The sequence below is a fragment of the Sceloporus undulatus genome, chromosome 7, assembly GCF_019175285.1.
Source record: "Sceloporus undulatus isolate JIND9_A2432 ecotype Alabama chromosome 7, SceUnd_v1.1, whole genome shotgun sequence".
Taxonomy (NCBI): Eukaryota; Metazoa; Chordata; class Lepidosauria; order Squamata; family Phrynosomatidae; genus Sceloporus; species Sceloporus undulatus.
In genome coordinates this window covers 30144414-30162008 of record NC_056528.1, presented here as the reverse complement: position 1 = coordinate 30162008, position 17595 = coordinate 30144414, and the positions used below count along the sequence as shown (strand labels likewise).

General features: G+C 54.9%; 1 protein-coding gene across 7 annotated transcripts; it reads left to right on the top strand.

Annotated features, from left to right (window-relative positions):
• Positions 1-12601, top strand: CNGA2 (cyclic nucleotide gated channel subunit alpha 2). 7 transcript variants are annotated; one of them, XM_042478140.1, is made up of 11 exons: positions 1-409; positions 1455-1533; positions 1663-4940; positions 5046-5132; positions 5397-5557; positions 7338-7532; positions 7738-7851; positions 8395-8565; positions 9183-9290; positions 10030-10136; positions 10693-12601. In XM_042478140.1, exons 6-11 carry the CDS (start codon positions 7384-7386, stop codon positions 12126-12128), a joined length of 2085 nt encoding a protein of 694 aa, XP_042334074.1. In that variant the 5' UTR covers positions 1-409; positions 1455-1533; positions 1663-4940; positions 5046-5132; positions 5397-5557; positions 7338-7383; the 3' UTR covers positions 12129-12601. The 7 variants fall into 7 exon arrangements, with proteins under 7 accessions (XP_042334074.1, XP_042334076.1, XP_042334075.1 ...); XM_042478142.1 differs by lacking the exons at positions 5046-5132; positions 5397-5557 and having other exon boundaries at positions 1663-4690; positions 4784-4940; XM_042478141.1 differs by lacking the exon at positions 5046-5132.
• Positions 12602-17595: the final 4994 nt, after the last annotated feature.

Below are 17595 nucleotides of genomic sequence, written 5' to 3'. Positions count from 1 at the left end.
ATACGTTAAAGGTACACTTTAGCCACATTCCGTTTACCCTATCTGCCTCACCCCCCTTACAGGCCTTGCGGAGATATCTCTCTTCCAGGATTTATGTCTCCTCACTCATAACAAAATCCAGATCCTCGAGGTCAACCCCCTGCATCATCTTGAGCTCTGATGCCTCAGCTCTATCTTTTGCCTGCATTCTTGGGGCCTTTCAAATGCTTATACATATGTACCTTTATTTCTACACACTACATTTATGCATACTAAATATTAAACTTTAAAAATCTTCTATCTCAGTGGGACTGATGGCCTCTCACTCCCCACAGGGACATCTCAGCCGAGCCCGGAAGGAGAGAGGTGAGTGCCCCATGGATGCTCCCCATCTGGCCATGGAGGCTGCTGCCCGGCAGAGGCAGGACTGGTAAGAGAAAGAAAGACTAGCACAAGTGGTGAGGGAGGCGATTTGGCTGGCAGAGATGCAGGGCCTCTCTCTGGGCCCAGCCCTGCAGAGCCAAGGGCCACAGTGGGGTGAATGGGGGGCTTCAGTATGGTTCTGCCCCTTCTGCCACCAGAGGGAGTAACAGGGCCTGGTTGTGTCCCTGTGCCCTGCAGGCTGGAGCACAGCATGGCCCCCGGTGGCTGGAGCCGGCCAAGGGCTCTTCTGCCCCCAACCCCCCAGTTCCCCCTCTTCCCCCTGGGGTCCCGGATCTACTCCCCACAGAACGTCTTCCAGGTGCTGCGTTTCCTGGGTCAGCTGCTGGTCCAGCTCTTCTGGAGGCCTCTCCCAGCCCCCTTCCCCAGGTGACGCTGGGGCTGCCCAGCTTTGCTCAGCCTGATGTGCTGCAGATTGGGGCAGCTTCCTAACCTCTGGGTGTGTGTTTGGGCTTTGTGTGCCGTCTTTCTGCAGTAGGGGCTAATCTTGGGAGTCAATGCATGTGTTGGGCTGGCCTTTCCTTTGCACTCTGCCCCAGTCCAGCCACAGCTACGTTGCCCCCCCCCCAGCCCTCGGCTCCCCTCCAACCTGCAACCAGGATGGCTCCCCTTAGGCAGAATGGGGAGGGGAAGGGAGACTGGCACCTTGGCTCACCTCCAACAAGAGAGATGGGGCTGGACTGCACCTCCCCAAGGCTCCCTCACACCGCCAACAGTTGGGGATTCTGGGTGCTGGAATATGAACTCCCCCAGAGGGGTTGAGACAGATACTGTGAATACCCCCGCCACATGTTGTTGTTGTTATTATGTCTATTCATATAGCGCCATAGGCTTTACATAGCATAGCTTTAACCAGCGGGGAAGAAGGAGGCAAAGGTGGGGTGGAAGGAAGGTGGAAATGGCGTAAACATTTAGCAAGCAAATAATGGGGGAACTATTAAAAGGATGGCTTTGCTCAGGTGCAGGGAAGTGAGATGAAATGTTTAGGGATGACAGCCAGGGATGATGGGTCCTGTCTGCTTTTCCCTTCTTAGTTCTCGGGAGGTGACCCTGGTTCTGGAGAGCTCCCTGGAGGAGTTTGGCCCCACTGACATCCTGGCAATGCGGAAGCAGGTACCAAAGCTGCCCCCCACCCCCAGCGGCCTGACTTTTGCTCCTTGCCTTTCCTGGGGCTCTGTCTGTGTCCTTGGGATGCAGGCACTGGTCATCCCCTGTCTCCCCTTTTCTTTCTCTGAAATGCAGCTGATGAGGATCTCTGGGCGGCTGCAGGCGCTGGAGGAGCAGAGCATGGGCTGGCGCCAGAAGCAGCTGCTCTTCTACTCGATCCTGGTCTCAGCTTGCGTCCTCAACATGTGGCTTTGGCTTCGGAGATGACTTCGCACCCCTCTGTCCCTCCACTTTGTTAGTAGCCCACCTGTTGCTGCATAGATGTCCTGGGAGGAGACCCAGAGAGTGAAGGAGGGAGGGGAGCCTGAGGTGGGAAAGGAAGTAGGAAAGGGCTGTGACCCAGAAGGGCCATGGGGCAGAAAAGGAAAGAGGGCACAATTACGAACAGCACGAGTGATGCTGGGAGGCCTCCAGAGATGCCACAGTGATGACAACTGGGCAGAGTAGCCCCCTTTCCATCGCCCCAGAGGCTAGTTTACAGTTGGGGTGAGTCTCTTTGAAAGGCCAGCTGGCATGGTATGATGGCATGCTTTTGGGGCAGATCTCCTTACACTCAGGGCCAAGGAAGCCCCAGTGGATGGACTTTGCAGTAGTACAAGGGGTCATTGAGCTGACCAGACTGCTGTGTGTGCCCACACATTTCCAAATGCCCATTGTCATCCAGCTACAGGGATGACTCTACAGTGAAGGGAGAGGCTCCTACCTTGCAGGGCTGGTGTGCACTGATGCACAGCCGGATTAAGGATTTGTCCATGACTCCCAGGTAAAGCTTTTCTTAGTAAAATGTTTGAGAGCAGCTGCTGCTTTTCCCATTGGTTTCTGCTGGGATTTTGCTGTGGAGGACTGAACCAAGCCATCTCTGTGAGGTTCCACAGCCCCCGACAGCAGCTCCAGCTGGGCCTTTGGGGAACTCTGGAGGGGCTTCTCTACTAGTCCCCACCCACCCAACAGAATCTGCAGTGCTGGTGTTCAACTGACAGCATGTGAAGGAGCTTGGCATGACCAAATCCTAATAAAATGCCTGGTAAATGGACCCATGTTTGTCTGTGTGGGGAATGATCTGGGGACAGACAGAGACCCCCCCTGCCCCTGTTTGGTCCCTACAATCCATCTTCACAGTTCCAGCATGGGTCCTTGAGGCGGAGGTGACAATTGGGGTTAACACCAGCCCTTTGCCCCCCTATGCCCTTCCTCCTGGAGCTGGCAGTTTGGTTCTCTCAACACACACACACACACACCCATACACATACACCGCTCACCTGCCTCTGCCCCAGAAAGGACTCTTGTGGGTTTGGTGGTTGCATGTTTTGCAACAGAGACACACCGGGGAGCTTTCCAAGGAGCAGCGGTGGCTGGCACTTCTCCAACCTCCTCCGTTTGTTCCAGAGCGATGGGCCTGTGGGCTGAGTGGCTTTGCTCCTGCAAGCTGCCTGTGATTTCCTTACACAGCCACAAGTGTCTTTCCAGGCTACATTGACTGCTTGGCTGAAGAGCGGAGTCCGCCACCCAATGGCTGCTCCTGGCTGGACCATTTCAGAGGTGGGCCCTGCAGTTTCTTTGGGAAGTCTGGTACACACACACTCATGCACCGGAGGGACCGCAGAAGTTTTTCCCGGCACTGGTGCTCAGAAGAGAAGCATGCCTCTGAGCATGTGCTGGCTGCCTTCTGGGAGCTGGGGCATTAATCGCATGCCTTGCTCAGGTGGAAGAGGCTCCTGGTTCAGTCTGTGATAAAGGACCTGCTGCCTGGTCACAGGGACCCCCTGCTCTCTCTCAAATCCTGGGCGGATCTGGCACAGCCCAGGGCTAGCCAAGAGGCCTCCAAGTCCCTTTCTTTGCCAGGCCCCCAGTGACCCTGGCCAGCACCCGCCACAACACAGAGACCACAGCGCTGCTGGGCAGGAGGTGTCTTTGTTTCACAACCAGAGTGTGACAGGAGTGTGGGGTGAGTGACAGCACACTGAAGAATAAAATGAGGAAGGGAGTTGTCTAGAGATGGATTATTAGCTTATTTTAGTTTTTTTCAGAAAGGCCCTTTTGAAGAACAAAGAGGTCTCCTAATTAGCAACTGCTCCAGCAATTGCAGGCAGCAACAGGCATCTCCTGAAGGCAATCTTCTCAAAGGAGGCCTCTTCCAAGACCTGCTGCTGGGGTTGTTTTCCTTCTAAGTCCTGCTTCAGATGAAAATCAATAAATTCATTGTATGGGCTTTAACAAATTTTAAAAATCAGCTATTTTTTTTTTAACAAATAGCCCTATCTAACCAGGAAAGGTGAGCTGCCAGAGAATTTTAGGGCTTGTTATTGCGAGGAGGAGGAAAGCAGGGTGGGGGAATATCTTTTCAGGAGAGAGGCCCTCTGTGCCCAGCCTTAGCCTCGGACTGAGAACAGTAGGTTTCTCTCAGACCCTGGTGACCAGCAGGTCCCTCTGAGCAGCTCCTCTGATGTTCAGCCCCACCTGCCAGCCAGGCCAAGGGGTGAGAAAAGAGTGGCGGCGGAGGCGGGTATCCAGGCCCACCTTTTAATGCAGCAAAGCTGTCCATCCCTGTTAGAGATGTGGTGTAGCTGACCCCCCCCCCCCCACACACACACACACTTTGGACCTGGCTGCCTCTTCCAACAGGAGGCACAGGAAGGAGGGTTAAGCAGTGGGCGGGAGGCTGAGGCAACCAACAAGGGAACAGGAGCAGCAGCACCAAGGTCCCTAGGTGCTGGCAGTGTGGCAGAGCCAGCGCTTGTGGCTGCTGCAACTTTGCTCAGGACTGGAGGGAGTGCGCAGGTAGCAGCAGCCTCTCTCTTGACCTGCTTGACTCCAAGGCCACTTGGCTGGAGCAAAGGGAGGGGGCTGCCAGCTGAGCTCCAGGTGTGGGGTCAAGAGAGCCGCTTTCCCACCTCATGGGCCCCTCAGGGTCTGCCAAAGGCCATCCTCATTTCCTGGGTCCCAGCCGGAGAGAGGACAGATGCTCAGAAGAGCGGAAGGGGAACTGAGGCCCACCACTGGCCAGCCAGCAAAGCCACCTGGAAGGGCCACTGCCCTTGCTGACCAGCCCAGCACCCAACCTAGATTCGATCTCAAAGTGGAGTCTGTGCAGTGGCGCTGAGCAGTGAGTAAACATGGGACAATGTTGCACATGCACAGAGTGTGTGTTGTGTATTTATTCTTTTTCTTCATCCTGATGGACATTTTCTGCACACAGGGTGGGGGCTGGGGATCTCTCTTGCTTCTGAATTTCTCACAGCCTCAAAGAGGACCAGGAGGCGACTCTGCTTTGAAGAAACGGACCCTGCCAAGGGGACGGCAGCTGAGGAATTGGGAGAGGGCTTTTGAGAACATCCAACACGGAGCCTTGTGAGGTGAGAAATTCCTGTGTGTCACTAATGAACATGGACTGTCTGGAGACCATGACTGGCAGAGTAGTCTACATTCCCAGCCTCCCTCTCTCTGTGTGGCTCAAACAGATGCTTCCAACTGCCCTAGAATGTTCTCCTCTTGTCCATCACACGGAGATGACTGTGACACACTCGGCTGAAGGCCTCCACATCTGGGTCTGTCCACTGTTGCGTCCTTCCCTTGGCACAGTGCTGCCTGCTTTGGGCTGGGTCCCACAGACAGAGGCAGAGGTTGCTGGAGGTGACCCCTGTCCTCCCTCCCACCCCCCAAAGGTGCACTGGGTGGTGTCAGAGGGCAGGAGGGGTGGCTGTGGAGGGTACCTGGTGTCTTCAAGGGGGCTGTCCCTGGCCAGAGGGGTTGACTGGAGGGACATACTCTCTCCTTGACTCCCTTCCTCTTTCCTCCTCCATCAACCTCAGACCCCCTTGGCAACCGATGGGATCCACTCCAGCAAAGCCAGCATGGCTGTGATTCCCCCTCTGTCAACTACAGCCCCCCCTGTGAACTTCTTAAAACATGTAGGGAGCTGGGAGCATAGCTTCAGATCACAGTGGAGACAGTACCCCTGAAGCACAGAGAGGTCAGTTCTTGGAAGGTGGGGGGGTCCATGGTGTCCCACTCCCTGCTACAGCCATTCTATTTGTGTGCATTTTTCTCAATCTCTCCTGCCCTCCTCCCCTAAATATTATGGTTTGGGCCCAGTTGGAGAGGACTTTAGGAGGTGAATTGGGTGCCAGTGGGAGGCCAGAGATGGTTGCTTGGGAGTCTCACAGCCCTGCAGCCAGGGCTTCCTCCTCCACATGAGGCCTCCTGCTGCTCCCCTGACCCCTGGGGCCTCACTCTCTGCCAACATGGTGGGGGCAGGGAGGATCCAGTCCACATGTGGGCTCCCCGTGGGCACAAGCAGGCCTTCAGCTGCCTGTGAGGAGGCAGACCACCCCACCAACCCCACGCCTGTACTTTTCCCAGCCACTGAAGGGCCAGAGGCCTTGACTTCTGGGGGTCCCACCACTCTGAGAATCCCCTCCCCACTCTGCCACAGATCTCGAGTTTCAAGAATGAATGAGCCTCAGAGTTAGATGGAGATGATGATGTACCACTTCTTTCAAAACCGGACCCTCAGAACCAGTCAGTGGGGCATAGGACTAGGTCTTGGCATGAGAGATTTTGTGGCAACCTCTTAAGAGCTGCCCTGTCACGGCCTCTGGCTTGACAATGCAGGGCTGGCACTCATGGCAGGGTTTGTCATAGTCCTCATGGCGGCTTGGCTGTGGGCCTCTTGGGAGGGAGAAGGGAGTACCTGCACCTGTTGCCAGGGAAGGGCCTGCTGCGGATGCTGTCGCCACGGCAACCGGGACAGAGATGAAGGTCTCTGAGAGAAGCCCTGCATGATAATAATAATAATAACAGGGAGGAAATCCTGGGAGACGGAAAGAGGGGTAGAAAAAGAGGCCGAGGGGAAAGAAGGGTGGGAGGCCTGCCCCCCCCCCCAAGTTATTGAAATTCAGATGAGCAGCTGAACACGTAAGGCTTTTTGTTCAGCCAGTCTCCATCCTTCACCTTTGGATGCAGGGTCAATCCAGAAGAAGGGACATTCCCCTCAAATAGCATTTCTCATTTTGCTTTATCATCATTATCATCATCATCTGAGATAATCCTGTGAGGCAGTTGGGCTGCATCTCCATAACACAGATGGGAGACCAAGGGTCATCTGCCCAAGAGGGACCCAGGGTGGATGGGGGTGATTTTGGACTGGGAAGGTGACTCTCAGGGCCAAAATGGGTGGGGGGCTCCTGGTGGGCACCAACTCTATTGCTGCCCTTCCACTGTCCCCTTAATTCTCAGGAAAAGGAATTTTGCCCACCTCCATCAACCATAATGCTGAGTGTGGCTGGACCATGGCCAGCAGTCCTTGTGGTTTGTTCTGGATCCCTCTGGGTGGCTGGGTGGGTGGGGGTACACATGCGTGTACAGACCCCAGAGAGCCACTTCCTGCAAGCCCCTGGTCGAACCCTGTGGCCATTGGCAGTGGTGGCCCAATGTGGTACCTGGGCAGAGCCAGGAAGCCAAGCAGGGTGGGGGCAGGGGGTGTGGGTGGCCCTGGGTCCTATGGAAGGGGCCCGATCTGGTCTGGAGACACAATGAAAATGACCTCATTCAGTCATTTCAGTGACTTGGCCACTGGCAGATGTGTGACAATACACCCTCACCCCGCTCCCAATATTTGGCCAAAGGGCACTGACTGACCTTTATGGCTTGTATGACAAGAAAGAAAGTTACTCAATTCTCCTGACTTGTTCTGGTATTTAGGACGCAATTCTCTACCACTTGATTCAGTTCCCAAATGTCTTCTGGTGCAGGTTCACAGGTTGTGGGGGATGCCAGTGTCCCTTCTGTGCATGGAAAATGACGACGAAAAAAAGCAATGGCACCAAGGCCCTTCCTGCCAACTACCAGCCCCCAACGCCAGCCAGAAGGGCCTCGGAGAATAAGCCAGAGCAGGCCCAGCTCAGCAATCGCAACAGCAGGTGGGGGCGGGGACAAGGCAGCTGCAGGTGAGGCAAAGGCACTCTGCATATGCCCTAGGCTGCATGCTATCAAACAAATTGGAGGATTATGGGGGTCAATGAGAGAAACCCAGGATCTGGACAAAGGCAGAGACACTCCCCTTGCCCCGTGTTGGAGGTGGGATTCACCCCTCTCCCTACCCCTCTCGAGGTTTCACTGGCGTGTATGGTCCCTCTCTTCTCCTCCGCACAGTGGGTCCTCCAGTGTCCTCAATGACACATCCTCAGAGCTGCAGCGGTCGGCCAGCTTGGATGAAGCAAGACCAAAGCCCCACAGATCCATCCGGAAGAAAAGGGAGCTTTCCAGGTATGTGTGGGGCTGGCCTGGCCTGGGGCTCTGTGGCGGAGCATGAGGGAGGCACTAAGGGGAGAGAGGCCAGACAGCTCCTGGGTGCTTCTTCTCTTGGGTGAGGGCCTCCTTTGAGCCCACAGTGCATCTGTCTGCCCAGCTGCCTCTTTGGTAGAGCTGGGAAATGGATCAGGGCTCCTGTCTCTGCCCCTGAAGGCACTCACCATTGGACTCCCCCCGTGGCTCCTGTTCCCAATTTTGGATGGGGGGCAGTCCGATTGGGAGCCCCCTCTGGGGTTGAATTACCCCTTGGACACCGATGGCATGTATGATTCCTGCCTCTACGCACAACTCTGGTCCAGATTGATTCTGCTCTTTGGACAGGATTCCTCCTTCTAGCCGACTGGGCCCACCCTGTGGGCCAAGTGCTCTTCCAGGGCTGGTGCTTGGGGGTCACTTCCATGTAGGAGGAGGCCTTTGTAGGGGGGGGGGGGCTCTCCCTGTGGAGCCAGGGGTCCCCACTTGCCCCTCCAGCTTGATGCTTCCCTCCCTCTCTTGCAGGGTAGCCCAGCTGGTGATGGCCCTCCGGGGGTGGATGAATAAAAGCCTGCAGAGGGAAGAGGATGTGCGGACAGACTCCTTCCTCGAGCGTTTCCGAGGGCCGGATGCAAACACCTTGGCAACTGCCATGGCGAGTGGAGACACCTTGACGGACCAGGATGAAAAAAAGAAGTGAGCAAACACCCCCTAAGATGGAGTCCCATTCACCCCCAAGCGCTTTGCTGTCCACCTGTCTCCCTCTGCCAGTTTGGGACATGCTTGGGCCTTCATCCTGTTTAATCTCGACTAGAGTAGATTCACTGGAGCAATGGAATTTATCTGAGTGTTGACTTGCCATTCATCACTTGGTGGAAAGTGTCTGTTCCATAGGATGCCAGCTGGGAGGTGGAGGTGGGTGTGCATCCAGGAAATAGACCCTGGACTAGCCACAGGGTGATCCAGACCTTGCCACTGGCCAGGGCCCCCGTTGCAGAGGAGAGGAGAAGGGCAGCGGAGGAGAGGCTGGGCCCATGGGGTCTTCCTCAGGAAAGAAAACACGTGGGGCCCTTCCTCCCAGAGGGCTGCAGAGGGGGCTTGCTAATGGCCAGAGACGTGTGAGGGTCCACAGGGTTGGCAACAGGTGCCCAAGCAGGGAAGGGGGACCTCTCCTGTCCTTTTTGCCTCCCATCCTGACCATGGAGGTTTTGATGCTGACGTGGGCCCTGTCTCCCCCCATTACGATGCCCCTCTTCCTGCTGAGGGCTGGTCTGCCCACCCTGCTCCCTGCCCCACTCTGGTTCTGTTTGCAGGAAGAAGGAAAAGGTCTTTGTGGTAGATCCTGCCGGGGAGTTGTACTACCGCTGGCTCCTGGTCATTGCCATCCCTGTCCTCTACAACTGGAGCACGCTGGTTGCCCGGTGAGCAGGCCTGCCTCCTGGTAGGCCCAGGCCCCCTCATGCACATGCCCATCTCTGGAGGAGGTCAGCAGGGAGGGGGGATTGTGTTTTCCACAGTCCCAGAACCGGTCTCATACAGTGTGGGGGGGGGGGTGTTGGGCTGCGTTTCTGGCTCTCAGAAACCCTACAGGGAGTCCTCCAACTGCCTCTCTGGTGCTGAAGCAGCTACTGCTGCATTGCCATTTCCCAGCCGTGGCTCCTGGTGGTAGGGCATCACTAAGGGGTGCAGGGGGAGCAGCCTGGACTGGGTGAAAGCCCAGAGGTGGTGAACTCCCAGAGGGGTAGTCAGCCAACATCTTAAAAACCCACCACTGCCACCAGCCAAGGCACTCTGCAAAAGGGAGGAGGTTGACCCGGTTGCGGAGTATTGCCCCCTAGCTCACCCATTTGCCTGTCCAGCAAGCCGTCCAGTTTCTTTCAGGTCTGGCCAAGTGAGCGGGTGAGGTGGAGGGAAGGGGGGCTGGGCCATCCTCTGCTGCTGCCACTACCACTGTCCCACACCAAGTGACCCTATCTATAATGGTAGCTTTTTAGTGAGGGGGACCCGGTTGCCCTCTAACTGCCGCCTCCGGTCCCAGAAGTGAGAAAACCCTTATGGGAAGTGCTCCTGGGGCTCTGGCTCTGACCCTGTGTTTAGGGGTAGGGTGGGGGGACACCCTCCTTTTCCCCAAGGATCACCCAGTGGTGCTTTTCTCCACAGCGCCTGTTTCAATGAACTCCAAAGGAGGTATGTAGTCTGGTGGCTTGTCTTGGACTACCTTGCAGACAGCATCTACATTGCTGACATTGTCGTCCGGCTGCGCACAGGTGTGTGTGTGGGTGTGGGTGTGGGTGCGCTTGTGCTGGAGATGTTCAGCTGGAGCAGAGTGGCCCCTTCCTTCCTTTCTTCCTTCCTTCCTGGCCCCAAAAAAGTGGATCTTACTAACAGCATTTATTTTAAAAAAAACTATAGTGAGAATTTCTAGACAAAGAGATGATTCTTCCCTGTTGGATAGTTTTTTGTAAAATTATCCACCTGGATATTAGCATTCAGGCACAGCAACAGCCTCTGCCATAATATCCAGCAGTTAAGAAATGACCGAAATGAGGAAAATGCGGGTCAGAACATTCTCAGAGCATCACAGACAGACTCACACATTTGAAGCCCTGGGAAGCTGGGAAACGTGTCCCTTGGCCTCTTGGTGGCGCCAGGAGAAGCCTGTCTTGTGTTTGGCTCCAGGCGGGTGAGCGGAGGGGCACTGGCTGGCAGAGAAGAGGGGCAGATTGTGTGTGTGAGTGGGGGGTGTAAATGGGACATATGCAGCAGCCCCATTTGCTCTTTTTATGCCCCATTGTATTGGGTCTGGCTCTCTTCCCTGGGCAGGCTTTCTGGAGCAGGGCTTGCTCGTGAAGGACCCCAAGAAGCTGCGGGACAAGTACATAGCCACCCTCCAGTTCAAGCTGGACCTTCTCTCCATTCTGCCCACGGACTTTGGCTACTTCGCCTTTGGGGTGCACCGCCCTGAGCTGCGCTTCAACCGGCTGTTGCGGTTCTCCCGCATGTTTGAGTTCTTTGACCGGACCGAGACCAGGACCAGCTACCCAAACATCTTCCGGATCTCCAACCTAGTACTCTACATTCTGATCATCATCCACTGGAATGCCTGCATCTACTATGCCATCTCCAAGGCCATCGGCTTCGGGGAGGACACCTGGGTGTATCCCAATATATCAGACCCAGAGTATGGCTACCTGACCAGGGAGTACATCTACTGTCTCTACTGGTCCACACTGACCCTGACCACCATCGGAGAGACCCCTCCGCCCGTGCGGGATGAGGAGTACCTCTTCGTCATCTTTGACTTCCTGATTGGTGTCCTCATCTTTGCCACCATTGTGGGGAACGTGGGTTCCATGATTTCCAACATGAATGCCACGCGTGCCGAGTTCCAAGCCAAGATCGATGCCGTCAAGCACTACATGCACTTCCGCAAGGTCAGCAAGGAGATGGAGGCCAAGGTGATCAAGTGGTTTGACTACCTCTGGACCAACAAAAAGACGGTGGATGAGTGGGAAGTACTAAAGAATCTGCCAGACAAGTTGCGGGCCGAAATCGCCATCAATGTCCACCTGGACACCCTGAAAAAGGTCCGCATCTTCCAAGACTGCGAGGCAGGCCTCCTGGTGGAACTGGTCCTCAAGCTGCGCCCGCAGGTCTTCAGCCCCGGAGATTACATCTGCCGCAAAGGTGACATTGGGAAGGAGATGTACATCATCAAGGAGGGGAAGCTGGCAGTGGTGGCCGATGACGGCGTGACCCAGTATGCCCTGCTGACGGCCGGCTGCTGCTTCGGGGAGATCAGCATTCTTAACATCAAGGGCAGCAAGATGGGCAACAGGCGGACAGCCAATATCCGCAGCATTGGCTACTCTGACCTCTTCTGTCTCTCCAAGGAGGACCTCATGGAAGCCGTGACCGAGTACCCAGAGGCCAAGCGGCTCCTGGAGGAACGCGGTCGAGAGATCCTCACTAAGGAAGGGTTGCTGGATGAGGCAGCAGCTGCCAAGAGCACAGAGGGCCTCAGCGTGGGTGAGAAACTGGACCGGCTGGAGAGCAGCCTGGAGACACTCAGTGCCCGCTTCTCCCGCCTGCTGGCCGAGTACGATGCGGCCCAGATGAAGCTGAAGCAGCGTGTGGCCTCCCTGGAGGGCCAGGCCAAGCAGGACCCTCAGGCAGAGCTCTTCTCCCTTGGCTCCCTCAGCCCACCAGCCCCTAGAGGAAAGGAGGAGGGTCCCAGCCCTGAGGGTCTCCCCACCTAGCTCAACAAGGCTCACCTCCCTCCCCACCTCCCTCCTTCAGGGCTGCTGAAACAGGGGCTGCCTCTCCTCTGCCCAGCCGGATCCCCTATAGCTCTGGGGTTCCCTCCCCTCCTCCTCTTTTCCTTCTGCTTCCCACCAGAGCTGCCTTTGAACTGCCTCAGGGTCCGCAGGTGCCCACCTCCCCCCCACACACACACACACACAGAGTCCACTTGTGTGCCTCTCTCTTCTTTTCCCTTCTCTCATCCCCCCAGCACTACCCTCTCCTCCCCACGTGGTCACAATTCCTCAGGAAGGGGGGCTCTGTTTGGGGCATTCCTGGCAAGAGCAAGAGACCTCCCAAGGTGGGCTCAGCACCCACCTCCTTACAGCCTTATTTTGATAACTGCTTTGGAACACAATGACAAGAACATCTCCTTTTGCAAAACATGATTCCAGACTGTAGTACTAAAATCTGATTTTTTAAAGTTCCAGGTCAGATTGTGTTGTTGTTTTTTAACGGGGCTGGGGCTAGGCAAAGAGAAAGGCCTCCCCTGATAATCTTGGTGCTCTGCTGGGCTCCGAAAGGGAGAGACCTCCTTGTTAAACGGGTGGCTGCCTTTTGCCATCAGGGCCTTCCACACTCAAAGGCATCACCAGCCGCCCCCAGCCCAGCCCCACTCCCCCATAGATCTTGGTGGCAGAAAGCGCGCCCTCCTCCTCCTCCTCCTCCTCCTTATTCTGGTGAAGGACGCAGGAGCTGACAGGCGAGCACTGCCTTTATCTCGCCGTGGGCGCAGAAGGCGGAGAAGTACATCTCTGGCACTGCAGAGCAGCGACCTCTGCACAGCCCTCCCAGCACTGCCCAGGATGATGAGTCCTCTGCCTCCTCCTCCCCTCCCTCCCTCTGGCCCCTTCCAGCCCAAGGAAGGCCTTCTTTCCCAGGCAGAGGGCCCAAGGAGTCTTTCCAGGTCAAAAAAGCCCTCTTGGAGGTGGTTTACCATGGCTGCCCAAAGGGGGAAGGCCAAATTCTCCCTTCCGCGAGAAAAAAAGGAGGAGGATCAGGGCCCTTTGTTCCCGAGGAGAGCCTGCCGCCCTGTAATAATCTCTCCTGATTCCTCCTGACCACATCTCTTTCCCCAAATCTGGTTTTATTGACCACGCCTAATCTCTCCTCTGATCTGATCTGATCCCATTAATCTCAGCCACCTAATCTGCTGGCAGCGGGTCCAGCTGCTGGGCTGCAGAAGGAGAGGATGCTTTGTTTTCCAGCCAGGACAGTCTTGGACAAGCCCACCTCAAGGAAGCCAGATGCTCAGTTCAGTTTTGTAGTGCTTTTGAATTCTGTTCTTTTCTTCCAGAGTGTTAGCTGCCCTCTCAATTTTGTATCGTCTGCAAATTTGCAAAAGATTCCCTCCACACCTGCAACTAAACCATTGATAAAACACTGTTGGCCCCAGGAGAGGGTCCGAAGGCCCTCCGGTCCTCCCAGTCTCAGGCGGAGCTACTGAGGACAACTCTCTGAGCACCATTTTCCAACCAATTATGGATCTATCTGATGATGTTTCCATCTATAAATCAGTTTGCTAATCAAAATATCACGGAGGATCTTTGATGAAATGCAGACAAATGACACACGCTTGCTTGGGAGAACCTAGCAGGGCAGTGGGCTCAGACCAGCCCTGTTGTGGGCCTGATGCTGGCTTCAACATGCAGGCTGCCCCCCACCTCATATTCACAGAAAGAGCAGGCCCTTGCCTTTCTCAATGGCCCTTCTCTGCCTCTGGAGTGTAGCCATGAACACAGGCACAGAGTGTGTGAAGGGGAGCCACTGCCTTGTATTTTAATGCTCTGCTCCTCATGCTATTGGCCACGTGGCTGATGCAGCCGGCCTGTTCTCTGCTGCTCCAGAGGCTGCAGCTCAAACCAATGGATTCAAATGACAAGAAAAGTGATGACACCTAAACATTAGGAAGAGCCTCTGCTGTAAGAGCTGCTCATCCGTGGAATATGGACGTCCTTGGAGAGGAGGTTGCTGTCCTCCTTTGGAGAAAAGGGTTGGATGGACACCTCCCAAAAGCGGTGTGGCATCAGAGATCGGGATGGATGGCCCTTGGGATCCCTGTCCTCTATTACAATTCAACCATTTAATGATTCTAGCCCTGATTCAGCACCAGTGGCATCTGTCCATGTCCACACGTAGAGCACAGGAATTGAAGTCAGAACAAAACTGGAGGCTGTATACCAGGAGGTCTGGGAACCAGCCAGGGATGCCTGTCTGTCTGCAGAGATGGGGCTCCCTGCCTATTCAGGCCCACCGTAAAGAGGAGGGCAGCCCCAGTGGGGCAGAGTCCTCTTGGGGCAATCAGCTCTCTTGCTCAGCTGCACTCAGTGCTGTTGTCACTGAGCCAGCTTTCATGTCTATGAAGCAGGAGAAAGAGAAGGGGTGTCCAAGAATCACCGAAGGACTCCTCTGCCATTTGGCCACCTATTTCAAAGGCCTGGCTTCCAAGTTCTGTTCCAAGGTGGAGCCTGTCCTTTCAAAGTAGCAAGCAGCAAAGGAGGGAGGCAGGAAGGGGAGGGCAGAAAAAGCACTTTTAACAAAATCTGAGTTCCTGAAATCCATTTAGCTGATCACAGCCACCTTGTGTTTTGCAACATCATCACCATCAGCAACAACAACATCACATTTTAGTTCAAAAACTAAGTGGGAGCAAGATTCCACCTCAACATTAGGAGGAACTTCCTGAGAGTAAGGGTTGTTTGGCAGTGGAACACATTCCTTCCTCGGAGCGTAGTGGAGTCTCCTTCCTTAGAGGTCTTTAAACAGAGGCTGGATGGCCACCTGTCAATGGGGATGCTTTGATTTAAATTTCCTGCATGGCAGAATGGGGTTGGACTGGATGGCCCTTGCGGTCTCTTCCAACTCTATGATTCTAAGGTGATGCTGTTCCAAGAGTGGATGGTGAGGGGGGGAATCCAGTGTAGAAGTGGCGATGCACCAGCAGATCCAGACAAGGCCAGAGAGGAGAAGGTGCATGTGGACATGGGTGGGAATGCAATTATTCCACCCCACTTGGCACAGATCAACCACCTTGAGACTGAGATCAGCACACTCCTTCCCTCCCACCCCCAGGATAAATGTGGCAATAGGGCGGAAGGGAGAGGGCCACATGTCCAGGCCCTACTGAGGGAGGGGGCCTTGGCCAGAGGAAGGGTCAGGGAGGCTTTGCCTGGGCTGCCTTGATCAAAGCCAAAGGGAACAACCTGGCCCTGCCTTTTGCAGAGGGCTCTTTGTGGGGGGATAGGCATGTCCTCAGAGGGCTTCATATAATGTTTGAATATGTGCCCCACCTTCTAGGCTTCAGTGCCAGGTAACCCCAAACACATTTGCCATCAAATTCTTTTCCTTTCATACCCGTCCTCTAGTTTCCATTTCAAACATAACAGAAAAGGCTCTCTCTCTCTCTCTCTCTCTCTCTCTCTTTCTCTCTCTTTGGTTTGAGGAGGGGAGGATGTTGTGTATTTGTGTGGGGTGAAACAGTCCAGCCTGCCAAAGCGCCTTCAAGGGCCAGCATCCCCAAGTCTTCTCTGATATTCTTGGATGCCACCATGTTTGATGTGCCATCAAACGGACTTAATGAATAAATTTGGAGATGCTGTGATCTGACACCAACACAAACCCTCTCAGTATATCCATTTCATAACTGCAAAGACTGAAATGGTGCTTTGACTTGCTTTTTAAAAAAGAAAATGCAAGTATACCCCAAAAGTATGTTGGGAGGAGTACACAAAGGGGTCATGGCTGCCGGTGTGTCTCTGTATGTGTTCGTGTGTACATGCCATTGTGTAGAAAACAGAAGGCAACGGCCAGAGTTCAGGAGCAGAGCAAAGCATCTCCCCTTTGCCTTTGGAGGTATCGTCTTCCTTGCTTCGACAGAGTCCTTGTCTTGGAAAGGCCCATTCGACCCACCTGGTCTGGTTTCAGAATGTCTGCTGCATTGTCTCAAAGGAGCTGGTACTGGAGACAAGATAACAGTAAAAGCAGACCAAACTGCTAAAACAGAAGGTTTCTTTAGTGAGGTATGACCAAGAGATGCAGATTCAACAATGGCCAGAATGCAGGAGAAACATGCCTAGCATGTGTGGATGCCCAGCATGAGCAGTCGCCACAAAGCCTCCTGCCTCCCCACCCATTTCGCCACCCACATTCTCCTTCCCGTGACAGGCAGCAAACGTGGCACCGAAGCAAAGGGCAACCATGAGGGGAGGTCTATGTGACTCTTGCAGAAGACATGGAGAAGGAGGGAGTGGAGTTTGCATCACCCTTCCCCAGTGGGCAGCTGCTCAGATGGGCATGCCTCCTGCACCCCACAGGTAAGTGCAGAGTCCCACTGTGAGTACACTGGCCACCTGACTGCCCCCACTCCCCGCCACGTCCAGTGGAGCCCTTCCAGGTAGGCCACCCTCATCCCTTCCCTCACCTCACACCTGCAGCTTGGCTCGGCCCTGCTTGGGGCTCCTGTGTGGATGCCCACGTGCCAACGATGCCAGCCTTGCAAGGCTCTCACCCTCCGCTTCCCAACACTGCACCAGGCAAAACTTCTGAATGAATTAAACATGACACCTCATTATTCGGATCATATTCCGCAGTGTCGGAGCCCATCTCCCAGGCCTTGATGGGATTTGCGCTCCAAGAATAGGGCCCAGCTGGCCCTGTCAGAACTCTTTTCTGCCACACGCATCTCCTCCCTCGACAGGCCTTTAATCTGACACTCACTCTGAAAGTCTCTCCTCTTTAAAACATTTATTTGCAATTTACATCATGAGTAAATATTAATGGGATGAGGCTAGGAGCAAACCAGAGCGGCTTGTAAGGTTTAATGAGGTGGCAGCCCCCCACCCGGACCCTATTGGCTCCCTCTGGGACTTCACCCTTCAGGGAGGGGCTCCTGCTGCCAGGCCTTCCCTCCCTATGTGAGTTCTGTGGACCCCCAAATGACTCTCCCTTCCAAAGGCAGAGAGACCATGAATCTCACAGCTTCTCGCCCTTTCCTTTGCCCATGCCTAGTAGAACCAATGTGTCCATCATCCAGCAAAGCCCTCTCCATTGGCCGCAGTGGTGGGAATTTGGACACAAGCAGTCATTAACCCACAACAGAGCCAGAGTGGTGCATAGAGAGTTGTGGGTGGTTTTTCCAGTTGCCATGGACGCTCAGTGATAAGGCAGATCCCCCCTCCCAGTGGCATGAAGGGTGCTTCGCCAGTGGAACAGGCTGCCTTGGAAGGAGTGTGTCTACTCAGGGATGGAGTGGGGTGCCTCTTCTCTTCAGGAGACAATTTTAGGGGGGGGGGGGGGGGGGCAGAAGAGCCTGTGCTGAAGTATCGTCTACACAGGCAGAGAGCTGGTTCAAATGACCTCTAGGGTCCCTTCCACAGGCCATGCTCCCTCCTCACTGCCAGGCCACCAGACCCTCTGGTAGGTGAT